Raw genomic sequence first — 26,238 nt, forward strand, 5'->3', positions numbered from 1 at the left:
TTGTTACATGAAGTTCAACCAAGTGGTAAAATTTAACCCGTTGAAACGAGTCTTATCCATGAAGGCATTCTTAGCTGTTGCAACAAGAGTGGTAGTGCTAAGAGATGGAGAGGGTGTGGAATGGGGGTAGGGTGGATAGGGAGATGGATTGGAGTACACTTGGATAGTGATCCTAGAGTGCCCACCATGCATACTGGAAGTGTACATAGCAGATCCAAATGTGGGTAAGGGTGAATTGGATATGGGCATGGTAACCGCTTGTGGAGCCCAAGATGGAGGGATAGGGACACGGGGAGCAGTGGATGGAAATCCTTGCGTAGGAGTAATTCAATGGATGTGTGACGACACTCCGTAAGCAGAAGATGGATATCCTTGTCAGAAAAGTCATGTGGGGGTTTGTGGTATGCGAGAATAGTGAGGGGAATTTCCATCACAACCGTCCCAGAATGGAAGAATGTGGTAATGTGGGTGTATGTGGATGATACAATGTTAAAGGGTGGCGTTCCCTCTAACCATGCATCGAGAGATGGAGTGAATGGAGGGTAGGTAGATGGTGGTATAAAGAAAGAGAAAGTGATAGGAGTGGAGATAAAAGATCCAACCCCTAGTGTGTTTGAGCGGGAGTGGTGTGTAATCCAAGATTTTGAAATGAAGATGTGAGTAGATCAAAATGTGGAGAAGATAGTGGTGGGATGGGAGGGAGTTGAGAAGTGTGGTTTACTTGCTCAAATGAAATAGATGGTAGAGATATACCTAATAAAGGGTGTCTACTTTGAGAGCCTCCTCTCTTAAAGTTAATATGCTAAAACCATTTGCCTCCTGCACACCAAAAGGAGAAATAAGAGAGGGTTTTGGCTAATAGGACTCAAAAGGTTATATGAACTTGACATAAGGCTTGGCTGAGATAAAGAAGATGCACTGCCAGAGGTGCGGAATGTCGTGGTTCTTTCAAGATTAGAGACATGGTCAGCCTCACCAATCGATCGAGATGCAGTAGTAGCACTCGTACAATTCTTCATTTGTAAGATGGCCAAAACGAGAAGAAGAAGATGGTAAAGGTGAAGGTGTGTATCTCGTCCTCTAGTCCATAATGTCTTCTCAGAGCCTCCAATGGTGGAGAAGCTTGATAGGGCGTCATAGGATTCGAAGAAGAAAGTGCCTGAGACATTATGAGTCAGAATCGAGTCACGTGTGAGTCTCCCATAAAGACTATTCTCCACAATCACCACAAAATACTCTTTAGAAGAGAACCAACTCTGATACCATATGAATATATGCCAGAGTTTGTTGCGCTGAGGAAACATAGCATGTATGCCCAGAATTGAAACACAAAGACTCAAACAAAGACAAGCAAAACTCAAACCCTAACCGCAAAAAACGCAAAACGTGAATACGTGAAACACAAGAACTCAAAACTCAAACATAGAGACAAACATAGAGAGAAGAGACGCTAAAGTGAATAAATAGTGTAAATGAATGTAAGAGTGTACGAAATGCTCTAGGACAGAGCAATACAGTGTCGGAGAGTGATGTCCATCGGAGACGGATCCCATGTGTTGTGGCCACTAGTCAAAGTGTTGGAGTGTGGGAAACACCAAAGCTGATCACTAGAGTGTTAGGGAAGTGAGGCGACTGCAAGAGAGGTGTTAGCTAATGTGGATGGCTTGCTAGACAACAAAAGCGCAAGTACTGCAGCAGCCACCTGGTGGGAGAGATGGTAGTAGCCTGTCGCTTGGCACGAATGTTGAAAACGCAGACTGATCAGGTGCTATGATGATGTAGCAGATGGAGACCTCCAAATGGCAAGGTGATGGTTGAAAACAAGTTGCGTATGGCTGGATAGTGATGGGCTGTAGTTAGTGATGGTTGGACAGCAGATGGTAGGTGGTTGATGGCTGAAATTTGCACTGTAGAGTGAGAAACCTGCATCAAAAGGATGAGGCTGAATGGTGGGCAGCTTGTCTATTTATAGATGTTAAAGGGTGCCCCAAAAATTTAGGGTTTTGGGGGACCACTAAAACTCTCTTGAACCACACAACAAATTTACCATCAATTAAGCCTGTTTTGGGGCTGTTTAAAAATGCTAATTAGCTTTAAAGCGTGTTTTAGTTGAACAATAACTTAGCTAATGTGTATCCAATCATAACAGTTTGATAAATGCTAGATAGAGTGGGATCTGTTGACTTGAGGATAGGTACAATAGGGTTTGTGCTCCAACTATCTAGGAGGTCTTCAGGCATAGTTGTTTTAAACATGTAAGCCAAGAACTCTGCCAACAAGTCTCTAGCATGAATCAAGTGCTTGGCTACTAATCCATCATGGCCCTATGCCTTACCTCTGGTAAGTTTGTCAATAGCCTCACAAACTTTTCTCTTTGTAAAGAAGTTGGTGGTCTCTAGGCAAGGCTTTGGTTGATCGGGGAGAGGAGGGTGGCATACTGCTTCGTAGAGGCTAGTTGTAGAGGGCGGTCTCCTTTCCTTGAAAACTCCCAAATGTCCTCATCCAAAGCTGTGTTGGGATGTAAAGGTCCTTTATTCACCTCTGTGTATTTTACACGTTTATTGTTATGTTGTACATGTGAATGCACCCTTACGGGCCCTAAGTATAAATACATTTTATTCTTTGTGTACCAACACATTGTTGGTACACCCAAAAATCTGTTCGTCACTCTTACTCTCACTCTCACTCACTTGTTCACTTCCTCTGCTGCAAATCTTAACGCTTCCGCTACCCGCGCGCTCCAACAACTGGTATCAGAGCTGAGGTTCAGGTGCTCGCGCTCCTCGAAGTCCGCGTGAGACATCACCAGCTCTTCGCTCGCGAGAAATCAGTAAGTCATCACTCATACAGGTCAGGTCGTCACTGTTTCCAGGCACGTGTATGTGCTGGACAGTCAGGCGACAGTGTTGCAGGTCACGTTTTGTGCAAGCGACAGCCTGATAGACAGGCGACAGGTCGTTTTTGACGGCAGGCTGGGACAGGTTGTTTTTTTGATCAGGCAGCAGTCAAACAGGTCACGAGCAGCTAGGCGCAGGCTGCACAGGTCAACACTGGTCACAAAACTGCAGCGACAGGCTGCGTGGCATCAGGCGCAGGCTGCACATTCACGCGATGCAGTTTCGTCACGTCTTTTGAGCAGGCGACAGCTCACGCAAGGCTGCGTGACATCTGACGGGCAGTGCAGGTCAACGGCTGCAGTTCGACACATTTTTCCTTCCAGAAATTTTTAAAATTTTTCTAAGGTTTACTGCAAGCAACCCCTTTGCCACTGACGGGAGTTTGCGCGCGCAAGCACAGTTCTCAGATTTGGTCAAATTTGAACCTGGAAATTTGGGGCTTTTCCCGGATTTGATGCTGTTTATGCTTGACAGTGACATCTGTGTCAGAAATTGCAGACATTGTGCGCATTGACCTCAATTAATTTGGGGATTTTTCAAAATTTATTGGAATTTTGCTCATCCGAGTAAAATTTCTTGGCATTGGATCAAGAAAAATTGGGGCTCTTCATGTATTGATGTAATTTTGCCCAGCTGAGTCAGTTTGGCTGACATTTGCGCACATTTGGACCTGGAAATTTGGGATTTTGTGCAGAATTTGATAAATTTCTGCATTATTTGCCTGTGCAGTGGCTGGTTTATGTCAAAACAGCAGAGGATTATTGCTGGTTATGCAAGAACAGCAGTGTATTTGCTGATTTAGCTTGTGCTCTTGCAGTTCAGTGCTTTTACACTTGTACTTGTGAAAAATGGCTGCAACTTCTTCCAGTTCTGACATTAAAAGTTTGATGGAAATCAAGCGATTTGATGGTCAGGGCTTTGATCTTTGGAAAGATCGTATGCATGGCATACTATTCCTAAAGGATTGTGAGGATGCTTTGCAAATGGATAAACCCGCACAAATGTTTGAGGCGGATTGGGCCAAAGTCAATAAAAGGGCTGTGGCTTATATAAAGATGGGTGTCATTGATGACATTTTGACAGACATTAAGGGTTTAGACACTGGTCATGCAATATGGGAGAAGTTGAAGACTACCTATGAGATCACCACACCTGTTAATCAGGTGCATTTAATGCGCAAGTTGGTGAATATGCGGCTGGATGAGTCCAAGCCTACAGCTGAGCACTTGAGTGCATTTACTAGCATTTTAAATCAGCTCAAGGATGCAAGTTTAGATTTTGATGATAAGTTGAGGGCGATCTTCTTGATCATGACATTGCCTGACTCTTGGGAGACTTTGGTTGTTTCTCTTAGCAATAACCCCAATCTCACATATGATGGTGTGAGGGGTTCGATCTTGAATGAAGAAATTAGACGTAAGTCTAGTGGAGAAGGCAACAACTCAGCTTATAATGTTAGAGGCAGGGCTGAAAAGAAAAATGCAAATGCTGGACAGAGAAGCAGGAGCAAGAGCAAAGGAAAGGAAAAGAGTGATATTACATGCTATCAGTGTGGTCGGAAGGGCCACAAGAAGCCTGATTGCAGGTATTACAAGAAGGAACAAGAGAGAAAGAAGAATGCAGGAGACAAAAAGAAGAAAGAGGAAAAGACAGATGTATCTAAGGCAGGTAAAGGCAAGGAAAAGGCCAATGTGGCCTCTAGTGTTGTCATAGAGGAGCTCTCAGATACAGAGGCTGATGTATCATGTGCAGTGGATTATGATGCCCTTGTATGTCACATGCAGGATATGCAGATCACCAAGGCTGATGTGATTGATGCACTTTTGTCAGTTGATGATCGTGTCACTCAGACTTGGATTGTAGACTCTTTCCATGTGACTCCATGCTCGGAGTGTTTTGCTACTTTTGATGCAGGCTGTTATGGCAAGGTTTACCTTGGAAATAATCATGCTTGCAGCATTGATGGGATTGGCACCATACACTTGTCTTTGGATAGGGCAAGAACTTGTGTTGAAAGATGTCAGATATGTGCCTGGCATCAAGAAGAGTTTACTATCTGTTGGACAGCTTGACTTGCATGGTTACACCACACTGTTTGGTGGTGGTTTGTGGAAATTAAAAAGGGGTTCCATGCTGATTGCTAAAGGAACCAAGAAGGGCACTCTGTATTGTCTGCACTGTAAAGCTTTGAATGGCAAGTTTCTTGCAGTTGCTGAAATTGGCTGTCATTTGGAGTTATGGCATAAGAGATTAGGCCATATGAGCCAGAAAGGTCTTGACGTTCTTACCTCTTTGAAGAGGGTTGATGGAAAAGGCTCTAAACTTGATTTTTGTAATGACTGTCAGTTTGGAAAGCAAATGAAAAATTCCTTTTACTGTGGTGTCTTCCGTAAGTCAAATATATTGGACTTAGTGCATTTTGATGTATGTAGCATGCCTTTGAAATCGTTGGGTGGTGCTGCATACTTTGCCTCTTTTATTGATGATTGTTCCAGGAAGATTTGGGTTTATTTGTTGAAAAAGAAAAGTGAAGTGTTTGCTGTTTTTAAAACTTTTCATGCATTCGTGACCACTCAAACAGGTAGAAAGTTGAAATGCTTGAGAACTGATAATGGGGGTGAGTTCACATCTAATGAATTTAAGTCCTTTTGTGACTTGCATGGGATCAAGAGGGAGCTTACAGCCCCTTACAGCCCTTCTTCAAATGGTGTGGCTGAAAGATACAATAGGACCCTATGTGAGAGAGTGCGGTGCATGCTGTCCACTGCTAATCTCCCTCATGAATTTTGGGGAGAGGCACTTAAAACCGCGGTTCACATTTGCAACCGCTCTCCAAACAGGTCTTTAAACAATAGCATCCTTGAGGAGGTTTGGTCTGGCAAACCGGCCTCATATGACCATTTACGAATATTTGGCTGTGATGCTTTTGTGCATGTTAGAAATGAGCTGAGGAATAAACTTGACCCGAAATCCACCAAAGGCATTTTCATGGGCTATGGTGATGAGGGTGAATTTGGCTATAGAGTGTGGCTACCTCAGTCCAAGAAAATTGTTCGCAGCCGTAATGTTGTGTTTAATGAGGCAAAGTTGCTGAAAAGTACTTTAGCCTCTGATGAAGACATGAAAAAGGTCAAATTTCAGAATTCGCAGCCACCTATTACTTCAAATGATGAGCCTCATGGTGCTGTACCACAGGCTGAAACTGATGATCAGCCGGTTATCTTTGAGCCAGATGATGATGGACAGCAAATAGAAGCACAGGGAGGTCATGGACAGCAAGATAGACTTGCTGATTATGAAAATGCAGGTGCTGGAAATGAAAATGAAGGTGCTGTACAGCATGAACAGCATGCTGAAAATGGCTTACAGCAGCCAATAAATGCTGAAAATAACATGCCTCCAGATGTAGATCCGATTCCTGAGAATGTAGATCATTGGGTACGTAGGTCTACACACCCAAGAAGGCAGCCACATAGGTATGACCCCTCTTTGCATTATGTGATGCTTACTGATGAGGGTGAGCCTCTGACATATAAAGAGGCTAAGTCATGCAAATTCAGCAATAAGTGGGAGCTAGCTATGCAGGAAGAGATTAAATCTCTGTATGCTAATGATATTTGGGAACTTGTGTCGTTGCCCAAAGGAAGAAAGCCTCTTCCAAACAAATGGGTTTACAAAGTAAAGACAGTTTATGGGAAACCCAAGTACAAGGCAAGATTGGTTGCCAAAGGGTATGCACAGAAGGAAGGGATTGACTTCCAGGAGGTCTTCTCACCTGTTGTGAAGATGACCACACTACGTGTGCTTTTTCTCTCACTGCTGTATTGGATTTAGAGCTGTACCAAATGGATGTGAAAACAACTTTTCTGCATGGTGACATTGATGAGGAGATCTACATGAAACAACCCGAGGGTTTTGTAGTTCCTGAAAAAGAGCAGTTGGTGTGTAAACTAAAACGCAGCTTATATGGGCTGAAACAAGCACCACGGCAGTGGTACAAAAAGTTTGACACTTTTATGCTCTCACATGGGTTTACATGCAGCCATGCAGATCATTGTTTGTATATGAAAAAGGATACAGATGGCAGCTCTATCATACTTGTTTTGTATGTGGATGATATGTTGTTAGGTGGGAAGAGAAAGACTAGCTTGGATACTCTCAAAGATCAGCTGAAATCAGCTTTTTCCATGAAAGATTTGGGGAATGCAGAGCATATATTGGGCATGAGGATTCGTAGGGATAGAACGCGGAAATTGCTGTTCTTATCTCAAGAAAAGTACATTGAAAAGGTAATGGACAGATTTAACATGGCTGAAGCTAAGCCTCTCGGAGTACCCTTACCTCCATACCTTAAGCTTAGTAAAGCCAACAACCCAAAAGATGACATGGAAGCCAATGCTATGAAGGGAGTCCCTCATGCATCAGCTTGTGGCTCTCTTATGTATGCTATGGTGGCTACTCGTCCAAACATTGCTCATGCAGTGGGAGTTGTCAGCAGGTTTATGTCAAATCCTGGCAAACCACATTGGGAGGCTGTCAAGAGTATTCTTAGATATCTGAAGGGTACACAAAGAAAGTGTATTTGCTATGGGCAGGGTGCACTTAATCTGCAGGGTTATTGTGATGCAAACATGGCAGGTGACTTAGACACTCGCAGGTCCACTAGCGGGTATGTCTTTACAGTTGCTGGAGGGGCCGTCTCTTGGTGCTCCAGGTTGCAGAACATCGTCGCACTGAGTACTACAGAAGCTGAATACATATCAGCTACTGAAGCTTCTAAGGAAGCTATTTGGTTGAGCAGACTCATAGAGGATCTCGGCATGTCTATGAGTACTCTAATGTTGGGATGTGATAGCCAGAGTGCTGTGTATCTGGCTAAAAATGCCATGTGTCATTCACGCACAAAGCATATTGATGTGCAATATCACTTTATCAGACAGATTCTGGAGGATGGTCTAATCACATTGACCAAGATTAAAACACAGGACAACCCTGCAGATGTTCTCACTAAAAGTCTAGGCAAGGCTCAGCATGAGCATTGCATACGACTAGTGGGAGTTGGTTAAAGGTTCACTCCGGACCTTTAAGTGGGAGGTTGTTGGGATGTAAAGGTCCTTTATTCACCTCCGTGTATTTTACATGTGTATTGTTATGTTGTACATGTGAATGCACCCTTATGGGCCCTAGGTATAAATACATTTTATTCTTTGTGTACCAACACATTGTTGGTACACCCAAAAAATCCGTTCGTCACTCTTGCTCTCACTCTCACTCACCTGTTCACTTCCTCTGCTGCAAATCTTAACGCTTCCGCTACCCGCGCGCTCCAACAAGCTGCATATGGTGATTACCTCTTATGTGGGGTGTAGCGAGATGTTATAGGGGGGCAATAGCGTATGGCTATGTACACAGTGCCCTCTACACCTCATACTCTCATCCACTTATACTCTCCCCTTCAGTGCCCTTCTTATCGACTCTCGAAGTGGAGATGTGAGTTTTTCTCAACAAGCTTTGGTTTTTCCAGGTTAATTGAAGGCCAAGTGTCCAATGCATAGAGGTGTAATATATACACATCTTTGTAGTCCCCATGGAGAATCAACTATCAATACAATGCCTTTTGCTTATAGTAAGAGAGATATCCAAGTACCAACTAGTGGAGCTTCTCTATTTCCTCCTTGAGAGATCTAATAAGAGATCTCATTAATGTATAGGCCAAATAGTATCGAGAAAGGTGATACTCTTGCTGCACCCCAATGGTGGAGTGAATGGGTGCGTCAATGCCATCAACTGTCCTTACATTGCAATAACCGTCTCATGTAGTGCCCAAATCCCCCAAATGAGTTTCTTAGACACTCCCATATGAAGTAGTTTGTGTAGCAGCATGTCTCTCAAATTTGTATCAAAGGCTTGGTGGAAATCCGTAAAGCAATAGTAGATTTGTTGGCAATGAGCTGTGCCCTCCTTAATAATTGCTTTGAGTGTGAGGATGCTATCCAATGTAGAAAAGCCTCTGGTAAAGTCGACTTGTTCCTATCATAGCTCATGCTCAAGAATGGAGGCATGTAGCTTGACAGTTATTAGGTAGGGTACGGTTACTTGACTTGAGGATAGGCACAATAGTGTTAGTCCTCATTGCACCAACTCTTTGGAAAGCCTTGGTGTATGGCCTTTTTAAACATGTAATCTAGTTGTTTTGCCACCAAGCCTTTAGCATGGACCAAGTGCTCATTCGGTAATCGATCGTTATCTTGTGCCTTGCCTGTACTAGGTTTGTCAATAGCATCTCAAACCCCACTTTCTTTGAAGAGAGTGGAGGTCTTTGGGCAAGGCTTTGGTGGATTAGGGAGAGACGTTGACTTGCTATTGTGTAGAGACTAGAGCTGTAGATTGCTCCCACGTATCTAAGGATGTAATTGTTGTGGTTGGGCAATGCTCTTTTAGAAGCCTCTAGGCCTCTCAAGAACCCTGACTCAAAAACAAATTTTATAAGTCTCTCTTCAATTGGGCTAATAATACTCTCTTCTTTTGCTACATGAGGTGTTTGACGAGTAACTGTGCCTGTTTGTGGGTGGTGGATCCCAATATTGCCTCTCTTTGTAGGTGAGCTTTGGTCTCACGACGCTCATCGTTATACTAGTTGTTTTGAGGTATCACTGGAGATGAGGCTTTGTATGTGGATTATGAATGTGGAAAGGTTGCAGAGCGTCATTGAACTATTGGGTGAGCTCTTGTAATGGAATATTGGGATCTACATCATATAATAGTTTGAAGATTTCTGCTGTGTAAATATCTCTCTATAGAAGTATGTCGGGTGTTTGTGGACATGTTCATGGGTGAACTAGAGATCTATAATGAACAACAATTAAGCATGATTGATTGCAACTCCGACGAGGCATGGTTAGATCGTGAAATTTTGAATATGATGTATAAGCATTGGAGGGGAAAGTACATGATATACCGTAATGGCACCATGTTGGTGGGGGTAACATGTGAAGGTACTCGATAGGGGGCATCTAGCTAAGCCATTGAGTATGGCTAGTCCATGTGCTATGCGCATCTCCATAGGATACCTCCCATGTTGTGTGAATTTCTCCATGTCTTGGGAGGTTATCTCCATTATTAGTTTTGACACATCTTGCTCCTCTAACATTTCCTCAGAAATATCAGAGAAAGACACTTGATTTTGCAGGTTTTCTTGGCATTAAAGTCCCTTGGTAGAATGACATATCCGTTTGTTGAGAGCTCCCATATACCCTCATCCAAGGCTTTGCATGGTGATTGTCATTTGGGTGGGGCATATGTTAATGTAGAGAGAACACGATTCACCTAGCACTCTCACCCACATATACCTAGCTTATTCATCCTTGTAAACTACTTGTATCATTTGCTGTAGCTACTTTATGAGACAAAACCAAAGTATTTTATGTTTAATGTCATCGCATCCTAAAAGTTAAGAAATTGCATCCTAGTATAAGGCTAATATCTAAAGATCTCTGAGTCTAAGAATCATATTTACAAGATATCTAGATAGAGAAGCCCATCTTTGAATCTCAATATTACATGATCTTGGTTATGATGTGGTTGAGGGCAGCTCTACTAATATGTTGATGGGGGGTGAGTTTCTTGTGCCTTGCAATGATAACTTTGATCCATAATCGAGGGAAATGGGGAAACGAAAACGGGAATAGAAGCGGAAATGTAAGTGGAAACATCAGATTTTGAGGGGAAAACGGAAACGCCACGTCATTTGGTCGGGTGCTTGGCGGTGGGAGGTGGGAGGAGTGGCTTAGAATCTAGTGCTTAGAAGCTAAAACTTAGAATACAAGTTTCATACTCAAAATCAAAGCTTTCTAATTTCTAAGCTTTGAAAGAGTTCCACAAAAGGCATAGGCTCAAAAGAGCTTTCTAATGCATACAAGCATTTTGACACAATTAATATGCTGATAACTCCCTCTTCCTCATCCATGTCATAGTCTTTGGTTGTGCTGTAGACAAATCCCCTTCATTCTCATCCTGCTCTTTAACGAAGAAACTTGAAACGGATAGAAATGACTCTAAGCTTAATCATTTTAAAAAATAAACATTAATAATTTAAGGATTTAAGCTTAATTAATGAAACATTTAATATTTAAATATTAAATATTTAACGTTATGAGTCTTCAAGAAAAGGCTACATTAAAACATCAAACATTGAACAATATAACATTAATTACGCTTAAAGAACATGACAATTAAAAGGCGCAAAGAACTTGAGATTAATAATACTTTAAACAATAGGTTTAAAGGGTAAAGAACATGATGATTACTAATGCTATGCTTAACAAGCGTCAAGAATATACTACGTTTTGCTGAAAACGTTTCGGGCTTGTTTGGAAACATTTCCATACGTTTTGGCATGTCTAGGTCTTGTAAAGGGGCGTTTCGGGGCATTTCCTGCCTCTATGCTTTGATCATGGCATGGTCTCTTAGTTGTGGACCAGATAGTTGAAGTCATCATGATTGGCAAAATGCAATGGCCATGTTATTGTGACTCCAGGACAAGGGGAACAAGCAATTTGGTGGGATGATATTCTACCTACACACGCGCGTGCACGTGCGCGTGCGCGCGCGCACACACACACACACACACACACGAATTTACTAAGAAAGCACCAGGGATCTGATATGGGGACTAGTATCATCCCATGACATATCTCATTGGTCTATCAAACATGGATAGAGAGCATGGAGAGCCACCCAAAAACAACAGTTCAGTGCATAGAAGTGCCCTATAGTAGGGAGGCTGGGCAACGAACGAATCTGTCCAGTATCAAAATGTAGAGTCCTAGCTGCCCTATGGGGTGCTGAGCCTAAGCCCTAGTAAAAGTGTGCAACACCCATGAAATGTACGTTTTTGAACGGTCGGCTGGGGGCTTGAACTTGATGGGTGCCGATGTATGTGACATGAGAAAGTGATTTTCAGGGAATAGAGCTCTATTACTTATGTTCAAAGGCTTGACATAAGGGCACTGCTATCAATCAAGCCCTGGCTTGCCGTGTGCTAGTTGATAATTGTGATGAGCTATGATTGGAATTTGAGAAGTTTTTCTTATTTAAATTTTTTGTCTGTTAAGGGAAGTTTAAATTGGATCAATGTAGCGGAGCTCCTTAAGCCTGCTTCTTAAATAAAAAGGTTGATTCAAGAAAAAAAGTAATAGACCAGCTGATTAAACATACCATTAGTCACAAAATTCATACAAGCTACTCAGGAGTAGGCAAGAAGGCCTTTGTCAGAGAAATGGGTCCCACAATGTGGCAACTGTGTGTGCCGACACTATGTTTGAAGTAAGTAGTTATTGGTTGTGTTTAAGTGTGTAGTCTGAGGTTGCGGTAAAGATGGCTTGGATTCCTACAGGCTACTGGATGATGTAGATACTTTGCCTGATCCACAACTTGGCATGTAGAATAAGAAGTGTGTTTTTGTTTTTCATCTGGGTGATGTGTAAACTCGTGTCTTCCCTACTCGTGTTTAGAAGAACTGTGTAATTGGTAAAATTTAATGCTGTTGGTGTCAGGTTTTCTTTGAGTTCCCGACGTCAGATATGCCTTTGTCAAGAATCTTGCAACCTGGAGTGTATCAGCATGAATTGCTACGGAAAGTCCTGGAAAGTCACAAAAGAAAACTATCTGAGCAAGACCTTCTTTCACTGACAATGGATGGCATTCGCAGGGAGATTTTGGCAGCTGTAGAAGGTGAAGTGAGTATCCATAACATATTTTGTGTGGAGATTGCATTTGGGTCATTGAAACTTCTTGTTTGTAGAAATGGCTGTTTGCTAATGGATACTGATAATGACAAAGGTTCTGCTTTCAGAGGATCGGGAGTTCTATTTTTGAGCACGTCTCTGAGTGGAAGAATTTTCTTGGGGACTATGTGATGCTGTGGAAACAGTGTAATGTGCCATACAGTCTACTTTTTGATTCTTATTCTGGAAGTGTGGGCTTGATTCGGCGGCAAACTCTATCCATTATCCGCTCTTTTAGTCCATTTGAGCAACTGTATCATGGTAAGTTTAGTTCACTGACTTTTGTTGAAATTGTTCTGATTTTGTAAGAGTGGGACTAATCTTCTATTTGTTAATCTTTAAATCCCCCTTATCTTGAGGCGCCTCTCGAGTTGTGTGTTTTTTTTTTTTTGGGGGGGGGGGGCAAGAGAGATTTTCTTAAATTGTTTCATCACTTTTCACAGAAGTAGTTAATTTTCTTTTGGATTGAGCGAAGTGGACAGTTCTCAGCCTGTTGGAGCAGCTTTCATCCCCTCATCCTCATCCTCCTCTTGCTTCTCCTCCATTATGAGCATCATCATCATCATAATCTTCTGCTCTTCCTCCTTCTCTGGATTGTTTTTATGTGTGTGTTACTGTGAGTGCATGTTGGGTGTGAGCCATTCATAGAGTCTTATGGGTCTTGATTCTATGGAGATCACTATTTGAGGACTGTTGCATTTATGAGACAGTGATGGGTTGAGTCTGATGCCCAAGTAGTTATCCAAGGAAATTTGAAAATACATTGTGGTTCAAGCAAGGCTGCTTGCTCCCTTCAACACTTGTTTGGCATGTATAGAGATGAATTGGTGAGTTTTGTGGATGGAGATGGTGGTAGTGTTGCATTATCCTTGAGATAGGTGGTTACTTTACTGATATATGTTAATGAAATCATCTTGATATTTGACTGACAGGTGGTATTACAATACCACATACATGCATTTGATGATTTTTGGAGAGGAGTGGGCTCTAAGTGAGTCTTAGAAAAATGAAGGTCCTGTTTTGTTGTAAATCTAGGGGGTTATAAGAGGGACAGTGATCACATGTAGTGATAGCCATGTGGAAGTGACAGACTCATATGAGCACCTGGGCCTAACTTTTATCAACATGGGGAATCATTCCTCCATAAGGCATGCATCACAAGGCACATGCTCATATGAGAATGTACTGCATTTTGCATAGATGGAGCAACAGTGCCATTGGGCACAGTTTTAGGAACATCAGACAAAAGGATGACCTTTAGTATGTCCAACTGTGATGTGTGTGGGCACTAGTGTGCCCCTCTCGTCTCTTCATTTGTGACTGATCATGATTGGAGAGAGAACAGATTCTTATAATCTCCAAAACGACTCACAGTAATAGGCTGATTGTTATGCTTGCTAATCCAATTGGTGTTCAGTGAACAAGAAGATGTGAGAAACCATGGGATTTGAGATGTCGATTTACCTTCCAGCCTTGCATGAGCATTGCAACGATATATTTTATGATTATTTCAATCATGTGCTCGTAAGTAGTGCATGTTTTGCCACATCATTAAAGTTGCATAGAACTGTCTTCTTTTTCACCAATACAATTGATGAAGCCTATGGGAATTCTTGGGCTTAATTTTCCCCTTCGCATTTCTAACAATTGAAATTTATTTCTTTGCTATATATACATGAAGAAAAAGGTTGTTATCCATTTTCTAAAGTAGGAAAATCTTGTACACCAGGCGAATGCCAAAATATATATACTTCACATGCATGGTTGTCCATAAACTTTGGCACAATTGAAGAAATCAAAAGAGAATTAGGTACATTATGTTCATTTTGAATTATGTGAGTTCCTTTATCTTTTTAAAATTCCAGTGAGTTATGATCATAACTCCTTTTTGAGGATGGCTCTAGACTTCATATTGTTCTTTACCCAGCCAAACATCAACCCTGTCCAGTTTATGATTTGAAAATTGAGCTCAACTTTGGAATTGAACGCCAGTGTATCCCTTACTTTTCTGTGGCCTCCTTTCATCATAGAGATGACATACTGATGTTGAGTGGTGTATTGGAAAAGCTTAAGCTTTTTGATGAGCATAATTCACACAACTGTGAGCAGCCGAGTCATCTATCTCGTAACTCTAAGTCTTTGCCTTGCAACCAGCTGATGCATTCTCACCAACTTATGTGGCCCACAAGCAGGTTGCTACATGGACGTGCTGCTACACGGATGCTGACATGCAATATTGATGTATGCTATCCAATGCAAAACCAGCGAATGCACTCTCCCAACTAACGCGGCCCACAAGCAGGCTGCCACATGGATATTGAAATGCAATACTGATGTGGCTATTTGTATACAAAACTTCCAAAGATTTCTCATTGCTTGCTATTGTTAAGGTTTGCAGCGAATGGGTTGTTTCTTTCCCTTGCGGAAGGTTTTATTTTCGTGTTATTCTTTTTTAAGGGAATAATTCCATGTGACGTGGTTATGTAGGAAACAAGAAAAACACAAATTCGCCTTATGTTTGGGCTCTGACTTCTTGCAGTTCATAGATGCACCTAAGAATGTATTACTGTCATAATTCTTTGTGGATTTAATCACCTCTTCAAGGATCACAGGTGCACTTTGCTGCACTTCCCTTCACGGTCCTCATCCTATAATGTACGAATTCTTTGATTTTCTGAATGCCATTGATGCCTTCAAGTGCTAGGGTCATATTACAATATTCTATGATATATGCGAGATGTTAGGTTAGGATTCAACAACACGCACACACACTCACAGTGAACAGTTAACAACAAGAGAGGAGAAATGTTGGAAGGTTACATCCAATGCATGAGAATGTTTAATGAAAGTACAATCCCTAAGGTACTAATGTTCCACACCCAGTATAACAAACCCCCCTTGAGTGAATAATGTGAACATGTACACGGAATTGCCAGAACAATCCACAAATGACAGTAAGCCTAAAGTGTAGCAAAGGGCCTGAAACCTCTCTCTAGACGAAAGGCCTCAAACTTCTCTCTAGAACCCTTGTAGGGACATAAACCAAGTTAGTCTCTCTTGCATGGAGCCTTTCTTTGACATAATGATAATACACCTCAATGTGCTAGCATGGAATATTGAATTCCTCGCAATTGCCATGGCACTTTGATTGTTAGTTATGTGAATTACTGAAGCCAAGAGCGATCAAATATGCATGTATCTTTTTGTACCATGCTGTAGGTACGCGTTTCAAACCATGGAGGGCTTAATGCAACTCTCACACTTTGCTTGCTGAGGGCTTTTGAACAAGGCCAGGAGGTTGTGTGACGTAAATGTCCTCATAGAGGTCACCATTTGGAAAAGTAGTCATCACATCCAATTGATGCAAATGGTAGCCAAAGCAGAACACTGTGAATGGTAGTCATACGTGAAGTTTTTGGTGCTGTATAAAATCTTATTTGTTTATAGAATAATACATTAGTGTAAGTGTTTCTCCGTTACAGCACTTGCAGACTTGTTTGCTACTAGAAATTTAGAAAATTTCGACACTGTCATGGCAAACCCTTGAGGTTGGTGATATGATTTGAAGTACTTGTGTGGAATCTCTGCAGCTGACAGGTGTTGTGTTTCTTGCAGGTGGGAGTGTGACAAAGTCTTTGGGTGAAAGTAATTCAGATATGAGTAAACATCACCAAGATGTATTTCACTTGCTTGCATCATGTACAAAAGCAGTTGCAAGGCAGTTAGGAAGAGTTTCTCTTTCAGCATTTAGTGAAGCAATCCTAAGGAAGAAGCCTCCACTTTTGTCACATATATCATCAGTTTTTTTGCAATTGTTGAGTGTCGGTTATGATCACTCTGTTTTGACAACTGGAACCTCTCATTTTGGGGTTGACATTGCAAGGAGGAAAAAGATGGATTATCACCAGAAGCAAAGAAAATTTGAGCTACAGATAAGTCTTGATCTGCAACAGCTGGAAGAAACAGTTGGAAGCTGGGAGGGTGTTTTACATGCTATTGATAAGTATACAGAACATCTTGTTGATGATATGCATGTTTCAGTATCCAGGCATTCATTTGAAGGCCCAGTTTATGGTGCTATGAACAAGAGACTGATTAGTAAAGCGACGGCTCAAATATCCTGGACATACTTTGAAGCTGCACGAGACCTTTTTCTATTTTTGGGATACATATTTAAGCTGAAAGGTCAGGTGTGTGGTATTACAACCTTAGTTGAGAAATTCTAAATTTAGAGAGCTCTTCTTAGATATTTGACAGGTCTCATGTGAGTATCTGTCATCCCAGGAATTTCTGTGATGTACATGTTGGTTATGTACTGATCTGGTTTTCTTTTGTCAGGCAGGTATGGGTCATGGCGAAGTCTCAAAGCTTCAAAGGAAGCTTACTGAGAAAGTACAGAATGTACTTTTGCTGAATCTTCTTGTGCATTGGCTGAGTGTCAGTTTTGGAAAGTTAACACCAGCAGAAGACTTCAACCTACATCTCTCTTCTTTACAGTTGGGTAATGATCATGTCCTTGCATCGTGTATGGTTGTGTTTGCTTATAATTAAGGCTTGCTGCTAAAGTTCTTGAGCTTTAAGTTTACTATACCTTGAGTAACTGTGAACACATAATAGGGATGCATAGCAATAGAGGATGATCTCATGGGCTTTGAAGGTTTCCTATGAAGCATTTTTGATATTTTAAGGAGCTGAGGTCTCTACACTTGATGCTAGTCATAAGTAGAGAGGCGAGGAGTCCTTACAAATAGGTGCTAGTGCACCATGTTCTCTCTTAGCTTGTCTTGGGATGCTTGTTGATGGAAAAACAGCTGCTTGTGCTGATAGCCGAGCATCGAAGTCTGTCACCTCAAGTTGGCTACATTTGAAGGCAATCATTTTCTCTCATAAGTGGCCTAGATGTGTAGAAAACCGCAGTCTAACGTCACATGGGATGGGAAATGGGAATGAGGAATGGGGATGGAGATGACGATGAATGGCCACTTTAAGTAACAATGTAATCACATGGAATGGAGATGGTGATAGGAAATGGCGATGGGGAACAAGGATGGGGTGTGGTGACATGCTAGGGTTTTTGTTGAGAAAACAAGGATGGGGTGTGATGACATGCTAGGGTTTTTGTTGAGAAAACATAGAATGTATGAACATGAGCAAACACAATAACCTAGACAAAAACACAAAATACAAAATGGAGGAAAAGACACTTTGATGAAACTGAATGAATTGCTGAAAGTAAATGACTGTATGTACCCAATGCCCAAAGGCAGATCTGTCCAACTACCAATGGCTCTTGTGAGAGTGGGTTGAGGGAGGTATCAGAGTGTGATGTCCACCGTAGACAGATGCTGAGTGCTGAAATTACCAGTCGGAGCTGAGTGATGCTGGGGAAGTGGGCAGGTGGCAATAATGCGGTCTCTAGCTGAGTTTGAGATCAGTGTGTGACCTGTAGGAGCTTTTCAGCAGCACTGAATTGGTCAGGCCTGAAAATAGCTGTCCATGTGATTGGATGAACAGGGCAGTACCTGGGACAAGCTATCGGGGGCTGCCTGAGTCAAGGCTCCTGCCCAACAGGCTTCATGGTGATCAGCTGGTAGATTGAAACCAACGTTCCTTCTTGGAGAGGGTGGTAGAACTTGTTCAAGCACTTGATTGCAATAATTAAGAGATAAACATAAACTGAAATGCACACATTACCATAATAATCTTGACATTGGACACCTTGTTGGCCCCGAAACTGGTGTCCCTTGTGGTATTTCCTTAATTTATCTCCTACATACTATTGCAACTATCTAATATTTGAAACTAATAATTGTTTAGATTTGGACTACTTTGACCACTGACGCGGCCATCACATATCATTCAATGCAAATCGTGCATATCGTGAGATTCAAACAATGGCAATTTTTTGTTTGGCATGTGGCAGAAATGTGGGCATCTTTTACCTTTTGATAATATGACAGACATGCGTTGGAGGATACACATCACACATTCTTTCTATCCTTGCCATATTTGAAGCATACTTTTCCATATTCGTCCTAGTTTGTGTTATTACTTCTGCATTTGTCTCTCTGTACGAATGAAGGTAATTGGTCTTGCAAAAAAGATGTCCACCTTTGAACTATTTCTAGAGATCCATAGTTGTATCTTTATCCAAAAACTATTTCTATTAAATGGAGAACAATTGATATTTCACAATCTTCTCCGCTAATTCAAAACACCCCTTGTTGTCACAACCGATCAGCAAACAATTTGGGCCAATTGCTCCTTGATCTTTACCCAAGACTCGTACAAATGGAACCACAAATTGGCCAAATACTGCCCCAAATCAAGTGGGTTGGGATGGCTTATGAAATCTTTGATAATTCCTTGAATTGCAGCTATTGATTTCAGCATACCATGCCTTTGATTGATGGCATCAATCGCAGGGTGGCTGCCAAACCCTAATTTCTGTAGTAGGGAATTAGGTTTTACATTAGAATTCTCACTGTCGTCCACCAAGTCAGATTGATAACACCTTCAAGTGACTGAGAAATGTTGAGATACTCAAACCATAAGTTGCAGAAGGTGAGAGAATGCTGAGGAGAGAAAATTCAAAGTTTCCACGTAGGAAATGCCTCAAAATTGCTCGCTGCCCTATTAGATCAGCATTAAATGTTGTCACCTGCAGCTTAGAGCCTCAAACATGTTGTCACTTGCTCATAAATGCTATTGCCTCTGTCCTTGCAGAATTTAATGCTGTCCCATGATTTTGGAGGGCTCCTAGCAGCTGTTGTGTCTAGCAGTTAATTAATTTCTGTTTTGAAAATTGATCAACAGCACTTTTTCTCCCTCTCGCACAAGCTGAATGTATTGAATGAGATATGCCAGCCCCAAACAGCCTTCTCTTCCATTGCATGGGCATTGTGCCAATTGGCAACCTTCTAATCCCATTTTCTAGCCATTTCCAGCCAATTAATAAATTTTTACAATTAGTTAAATTTGAAAATTAATTTCAGCTCTTTTGATCTTGCACAAGTTTAATTGTACCTATCCAAAATTTGATTGGCTAGGCTATTTGGAACCTCAAGTGGTGCCAAGGCTTAATTGACCCTTGGACAAGCACAATTTAATTAAAAAGTGCTTAGTTCCTAGTGTCACCACTAGCACTTATTGGCCAACAAATTGTAGGTCAAACTGACATTGACTGACATCCAAAACCCAGTTGGCATAGCTTGTCACAACTTTTGCCTTTGATACCCATTGCTTCCTCAGGGTCCTTGGCCTGCTACCATGAGATAAGTGCCATGTGCATCACATGTGCCTTACAACATTGCACATTTGATTATTAAATTAATCAAATGTTAGTAGGAAGACCAAAGAATCTCAGAAATTTCGCGTCCACGTCATGGACCTCCTGCTTGAAATCCTTGTAATCGTCCTCAATTGCACTGTATTGTGCCGAAGCAAAGAGTATATTGCATTGGAATTTCTATGAGGCATCATTGCCACAACATTGACCATTGTTGTCTAAGCATGCCATTTGCCCAATACTTGCTGAGAATTTCTAGCTAGCAAAAGCATGACATAAAGCTGAAAAATAGTCTAGAATTGTTGTTAGAAACTCATTGGATGTATGGATTACTCATGTTTCTCAAGTGTTCCAACTTCATAACCAGAATAAAGCAAATACTGAGCATAAACTATGGCTGAAACTATTAATGGCATTCAAATAAACATGCTGCTATGCATAAAATCAACTAAAAACCATTGAAAACTGAGCATAAACTGATCATGTGCTCATTTGAAAACTGATCACAAATTGCTGCAAATGTGATCCCAAGATCACAAGCTGAATGCAAATAGTGATCAGAAAGTGATGTAAAAATTGATGCATGATCGATCCAAAAGTCGCCATAAGCTGATCTCTAATTAATCCTAAACTTAGGTGAAGCTGATCAGAAATCGATTTCAAATTGATGCAAAAACTCATGAATAACTAAGTCTTAGAGCTGTGATAACAACCATACTCATTTGTATACTTCTGAAACTGAGTCGTGACATCATGACTGACATCCCATGAGAGCAGTACCTTGGATGCATGTTGAATACATCCGAGTTCCACTACGTAAGAGAGCTGTCCACAATTGGAGGAATGGAAGTTAGCTCTAATTGAAAGGCATCTAGGTAAACTTCCAACAACGGAGGATGGTGTACGGAGTTATTCTCTTCCATCCATTTTGCATCCATTGGTGAATAATTCTGAAATTTCACCAAATATCTCCTAGAAACTGTACCTATGACCTTTCTTTCCTTATATGCCAAGATCTACTCGAGTACCAATATCTCACCCTTCTCAACCTTAGTTTGAAATTCCACAAATACATTGTCTAGCACATCATGTTGAAAAGGCCTTAACAAAATGCTATTAAGGGCATTGTGAATCTCTAAATGTGGAGGTAATATTAGTTAATATGTAGCATTGCTGATGCTCTTCAACACTTGGAAGGGCCTATAGTATCTCATGCTTGACTTCAGATACAATTTTTATCTTTTATATTTTTTAGCCTTGTCTTTTCAAAATGCACTCACGCCTCACTTACACTTACACTCACTTAGGAGTGTCGGTGATCAGTAGGACAATGGGACACTTTTTACTCTCGGTAGGAGAGGTTTTTTTCCCCAGACTTATGGTATTATTTCGTATATGCTTATGACACACACTTACGGGCACGTACCGTGTTTGGGTGTGAATACCCCCTAAAACCCTAAGGTTTAAGGATTGTACCTTGTACTTTCAGCTTACACTCTTTCAGTCTATTTGCATTGGGTGTCGTGCTTCACTCTCATACTGTCTACTGTTTTTTGCGCTGAGCTTCGATGCTGCCTTCTCTCACAGTTGTTCTCTTTTGCTTTATTGCGATCTCTCAAGTGCATACTTTATCTTTGCATACATTGCATCCAAGTTTTCTACATAGCGATTGTCAGATGGGAGAGGATCGAGGTGCAGCTGAAGTGCAGTAGACAGTGTGAGAGTGAGAGACAGAGTTGAGCACGATACCCAATGCAATAGTACTGAATAGAGTGTTAGCTGAAAGTACAAATGATAACCCTTATACCTTAGGGTTATAAGGGGCTGTTCACACCCGAACACAGTAAGTGCCCGTAAGTGTGCACCACAAGCACATACAAAATAGTACACATAATCTGGGGGAAAAAACCTCTCCTACCGAGAGTAAAAAGTGCCCCAGTGTCCTAGTGATCACCCGCACACTCCCATATGAGCGTAGGCGTAAGTAAGGCGTGTGAGATACCCAACAAACCCCCCTGGAGTGAAGAGTGATCAAGTGTACAAGGATCATCCGCCACCAAAGGGCGTCAAATTCAAAGCATCGCGAAATGCTTCAAATTTGTCTCGTGGAAGAGCTTTGGTGAAGATGTCTGCCACATTGCTGGTGGTAGGACAGTAGACAAGGCTGATATCACCTGCATGTAGCCTCTCTCTGACAAAGTGGTAGTGAATCTCTATGTGTTTCGTGCGAGCATGAAACACAGGGTTCCGTGCCACTGCAATGGCACTCTGACTGTCAGTATATAAAGGAGTAGGCTCCGTAACAGATACATCCAAATCAGCAAGTAAGCGTCTAAGCCATACGCACTCAACTGCAGTAGTGAAGGCTGCCTTGTACTCAGCTTCACATGACGACGTGGCAACAGTGGATTGTTTCTTGCTAAGCCAAGAAATGCATGACGAGCCAAGAAAGAAACAATTGCCACTAGTGGAGTGACGAGTATCAAAATCACCAGCCCAATCAGAGTCACTGTAAGCATGTAACTGCAGTGGTCCCCCCTTGGCATAAAGCAATCCAAGAGCTCTAGTACCCTGCAAGTAACGAAACACACGCTTCACAGCTTGCCAATGCGACATACGAGGCTGATGCATGTACCTGCTCAAAACTGAAACGGCAAACTGTATGTCTGGCCGAGTGTGGCATAGATAGATGAGACATCCCACTGCTGGAGCATAAGTATGGATATCAAACAAATCACTGTCATCATGTAATGACAGTTTGAGCCGAGGTTCCATGGGTGTACAAACTGGCTTGCAATCCTGTAAGCCAAACTTCTCAAGAAGTTGCCCAATGTACCTTGATTGATATAATCCAATGCCTCTAGCATCATGTACAAACTGGATGCCCAAGTAATAATGCAAAATACCCAAGTCAGACATGTCAAAAGTTTGCTGTAAATTATTTTTGAATGCTGAAATCTGATCAGCATGTGTTCCAGTGAGCAAAAGGTCATCTACATATAGACACAAAATCAGCATGGATCCCCCTTCTTTATGTACATAAAGGGTAGACTCAGATGGGCTGTTTACAAACCCCTGACTAAGCAAGAAAGCATCTATCTTTGCGTACCAAGCTCGTGGAGCTTGTTTCAAACCATATAGAGCTTTTTTCAGCTTGCATACTAAATTTTCTGAGCCTTCAACTGCAAAACCAATGGGCTGCTGTACATACACTTCTTCCTGAAGTTCCCCATGTAAGAATGCAGTCTTTATATCCAGCTGATGCACTTTCCAACCAAAATGTGCAGCCAAGGCAATCATAGACCGAATGGTCGTCATACGGGAGGTAGGAGCAAAGGTCTCCTCATAGTCAATGCCCTTTTTCTATGCGTAGCCTTTAGCTACCAGCCGTGCCTTGTACTTATCTATGGATCCATCTGCATTCCTTTTCAATTTGTAGACCCATTTCGTACCAATGGCACGCTTGCCAACTGGCAAAGACACCAAATCCCAAGTATGATTCTTATGAATAGAATCCAATTCAGCTTGCATGGCTGCCATCCAATGCACACTATGTCGTGCATCCTCAAAACATTCAGGCTCCTCATTATCATGAGTACATGCTGCCATAACAAACTCCATGGAATGTGCTGAATCATGCAGTCGAGTTTGCCTTCGAGTACGACCAGCCAAGGGTGTTTCCAAATGACTATCTCTCATAGTCTGCGTGTACCATCTAGGCACCTGTCTTGCTTCCTGACTGTGTACAAGTTCCTGCTGAATTTCAGTTTCAGCAATGTGCTGATTTACTGCATGTTCCATAGGAGCAGCTGGCTGAACATTAGGTTCATTTGCTGAAGTACCAGCTGAATCACCAAATGTGATGGGCAGCAGCCCTTCAAAGACATCACGGGCAGCCTGATATGTATCAAAACCAGCCAAGGATAATTCTGATTTTTCATCAAATACAACATCCCTGCTGACAAAAACCTTCTTGGTCACGGGATCATAGAGTCTGTAGCCTTTGCTTTCGCTGCTATATCCCATAAAGATGCATTTTACAGCCTTGTTGTCCAACTTCTTTCGAAGTACCTGTGGAATATGGGCATATGCAAGACACCCAAAAGTACGGAAGTGGCCAATAGAAGGTTTGCGGCTGTGCCAAGCCTCAAAAGGTGTGACGGTTTTCAAGGCCTTGGTAGGGCATCTGTTCAAAATGTGGCAAGCGCACATGACGGCTTCCATCCAAAAACTATGAGGCAAACTCTTTGCCTTCAGCATATATCTGGCCATCTCCATGAGTGACCGATTTTTCCTCTCTGCTACCCCATTCTGCTGTGGAGTATATGCAGTAGTGTACTGATGGATAATGCCCTTCTGCTGCAAATAAGAATTCAGCATAGAGGACATGTATTCCCCCCCTCGGTCCGAACGGAGAGTCTTAATCTTGCAACCAGACTGAGTTTCCACAAGTGCACTGAAAGCCAAAAATGCATCATACACTTCTGACTTCTTTTTCAAGCAGTAGACCCAGCACAAACGTGTAAAGTCATCAATAAATGTTACAAAATAGTAACAACCACCCAATGACTGTGTCTGCATGGGCCCACAAACATCCGAATGCACAAGCTGCAATCTGGCTGTTGCTCTAAAAGCAACATCACGGGGAAAAGAGAAACGATGCATTTTCCCCAAAATGCAACCCTCGCATAAATGCTCAGGAGGTCTCTCCAAGAGAGGTAATCCATCCAACATCTTAGTATGCTGTAATAGCATCAAGCTGCCATAGTTTACATGCCCCAAACGAGCATGCCATAACTCTGCCTCTAACATAGCAGGAGTAAGAGTGGATGTCAAATATGCAGACTGATCTACCGAAAGAGCATCCAACTCATATAACCCATGACACAGAGAACCTGTCAAGACCAATGTCATGTGTTCCTTGTCACGGACCATGCAACGGTCATCATCAAAGGTGACCTGCAAACCACAACGTGCCATAGAAGAAATGGAAAGCAGATTCTTCTTAATGCCAGGCACATACAAAGCATCCTGTAGGCGGAGAATAGAGCCATCAATGGCTGTAAGCTGAATCTCCCCAATACCACGAACAGGGTATGATGCATTATTAGCACACTGAACAGACTTCCCAACGGGAGGTGCACCAAGAGAAGCAAACAAATCTCTACGAGATGTGATATGCCGTGAAGCACCACTGTCAAAGAACCAAGTGTCAGCATCTTCTGTAGAGCTAAATGCTCTATCAGCCCAAGAGACATCATAACTGCAAGTGTAAAAACAATAGTCCCTGTCTACAACAAAGGACGCGGACTCACTAGCAGTGGAAGGAGCTGCAGAAACAGACATCCCTGACTCCTTCTTCTTCTCTTTGGCGATGCGCTTCCTGCACTCAGTGATATAGTGGCCAGGCTTCTTGCAGTAATGGCATTTTTCTTTTTTTGCTTGCGTGCCCCCCTGTTTCTGACTTGTCTGTGAAGTGCTACTACTACCAGAACTCTGCGAAGCATTTTTCCCTTGGCTGTTTTTACCCTTCTGCCTTGACATAAAAGCCTGCTCAGAGGCTATACCATCCACACCACTGTTCCGTCTAGTTTGCTCCTCCTCTAGAAGCAAACTGACAAGCTGAATGAAAGTGATGGGCTCTTTCGAAATCCTCATAGTGAGGTTCAAGGCAGTATGAAAAGCCAAGTAAGAGGGAGGCAGTGAATTCAATGTCGTAGAAAGCAGCTGCGCATCTGAGTAGTACTCATCCACATTCATGAGTTGCTCCCGCAAGTCCTGAATTTTGTTGAGATGATCCTGCATAGAATCACCCTCATTCATCTTTAGAGTCTCTAGCTCTTTCTTCAAGAAAGAGATGCGAGTCTCATTCTTTCCTGCAAACATCTGCTCCAATGTCAACCAAGCTTCTTGTGAAGAAGCTGCTGAACGAATATGAGGAATGATAGAACGCTGAACTGCCAATGCAATCAGCGACATAGCCTGTGCATCCCGTGTATCCCAAGCTTTCTGAGCTGCAGTTCTTGGGGGAAGTGGCTGAGCGGGCTGAGGTGGAGGGGGCTGAGGTTGCCCTCTTGCACGTCCTCCTGGAGGAGGAGTAGCGGGAGCCACAACTCCCGGTCGTGCTTCCTCTCCACTGACATAATCCCACAAATTTTTGGCCACTAATACATTCTTCATCATGAAAGACCAAAGGGAATAATTGTTCCCATCCAATCGGTCTTCCTTGGACACATAGGTGAATACATCTCCTCCCTGATTTGCCATT

General features: G+C 42.1%; 1 protein-coding gene across 4 annotated transcripts in view; it reads left to right on the forward strand.

The window, feature by feature from the left end:
- SAR1 (SUPPRESSOR OF AUXIN RESISTANCE1) overlaps positions 1-26,238 on the forward strand; it is a 123,278-nt gene that overhangs the window by 45,804 nt on the left and 51,236 nt on the right. For 3 of the 4 annotated variants that reach the window (XR_015691280.1, XM_087681145.1, XM_087681146.1), the window contains exons 10-13: positions 12,452-12,634; positions 12,751-12,943; positions 16,298-16,872; positions 17,021-17,183. Coding sequence is in view for 3 of the 4 variants with exons in the window: in XM_087681145.1 (XP_087537271.1) it covers positions 12,452-12,634; positions 12,751-12,943; positions 16,298-16,872; positions 17,021-17,183 (1,114 nt within the window). In the remaining variant the exon portion in view is untranslated. The remainder of the gene's footprint in view (positions 1-12,451; positions 12,635-12,750; positions 12,944-16,297; positions 16,873-17,020; positions 17,184-26,238) is intronic. The other variant, XM_087681147.1, reaches the window with a different exon arrangement.

The sequence above is a fragment of the Lygodium microphyllum genome, chromosome 7 (genome assembly GCF_053477565.2).
Source record: "Lygodium microphyllum isolate KBCC chromosome 7, Lygodium_microphyllum_v1.1.10, whole genome shotgun sequence".
In the NCBI taxonomy this organism is placed as follows: domain Eukaryota; kingdom Viridiplantae; phylum Streptophyta; class Polypodiopsida; order Schizaeales; family Lygodiaceae; genus Lygodium; species Lygodium microphyllum.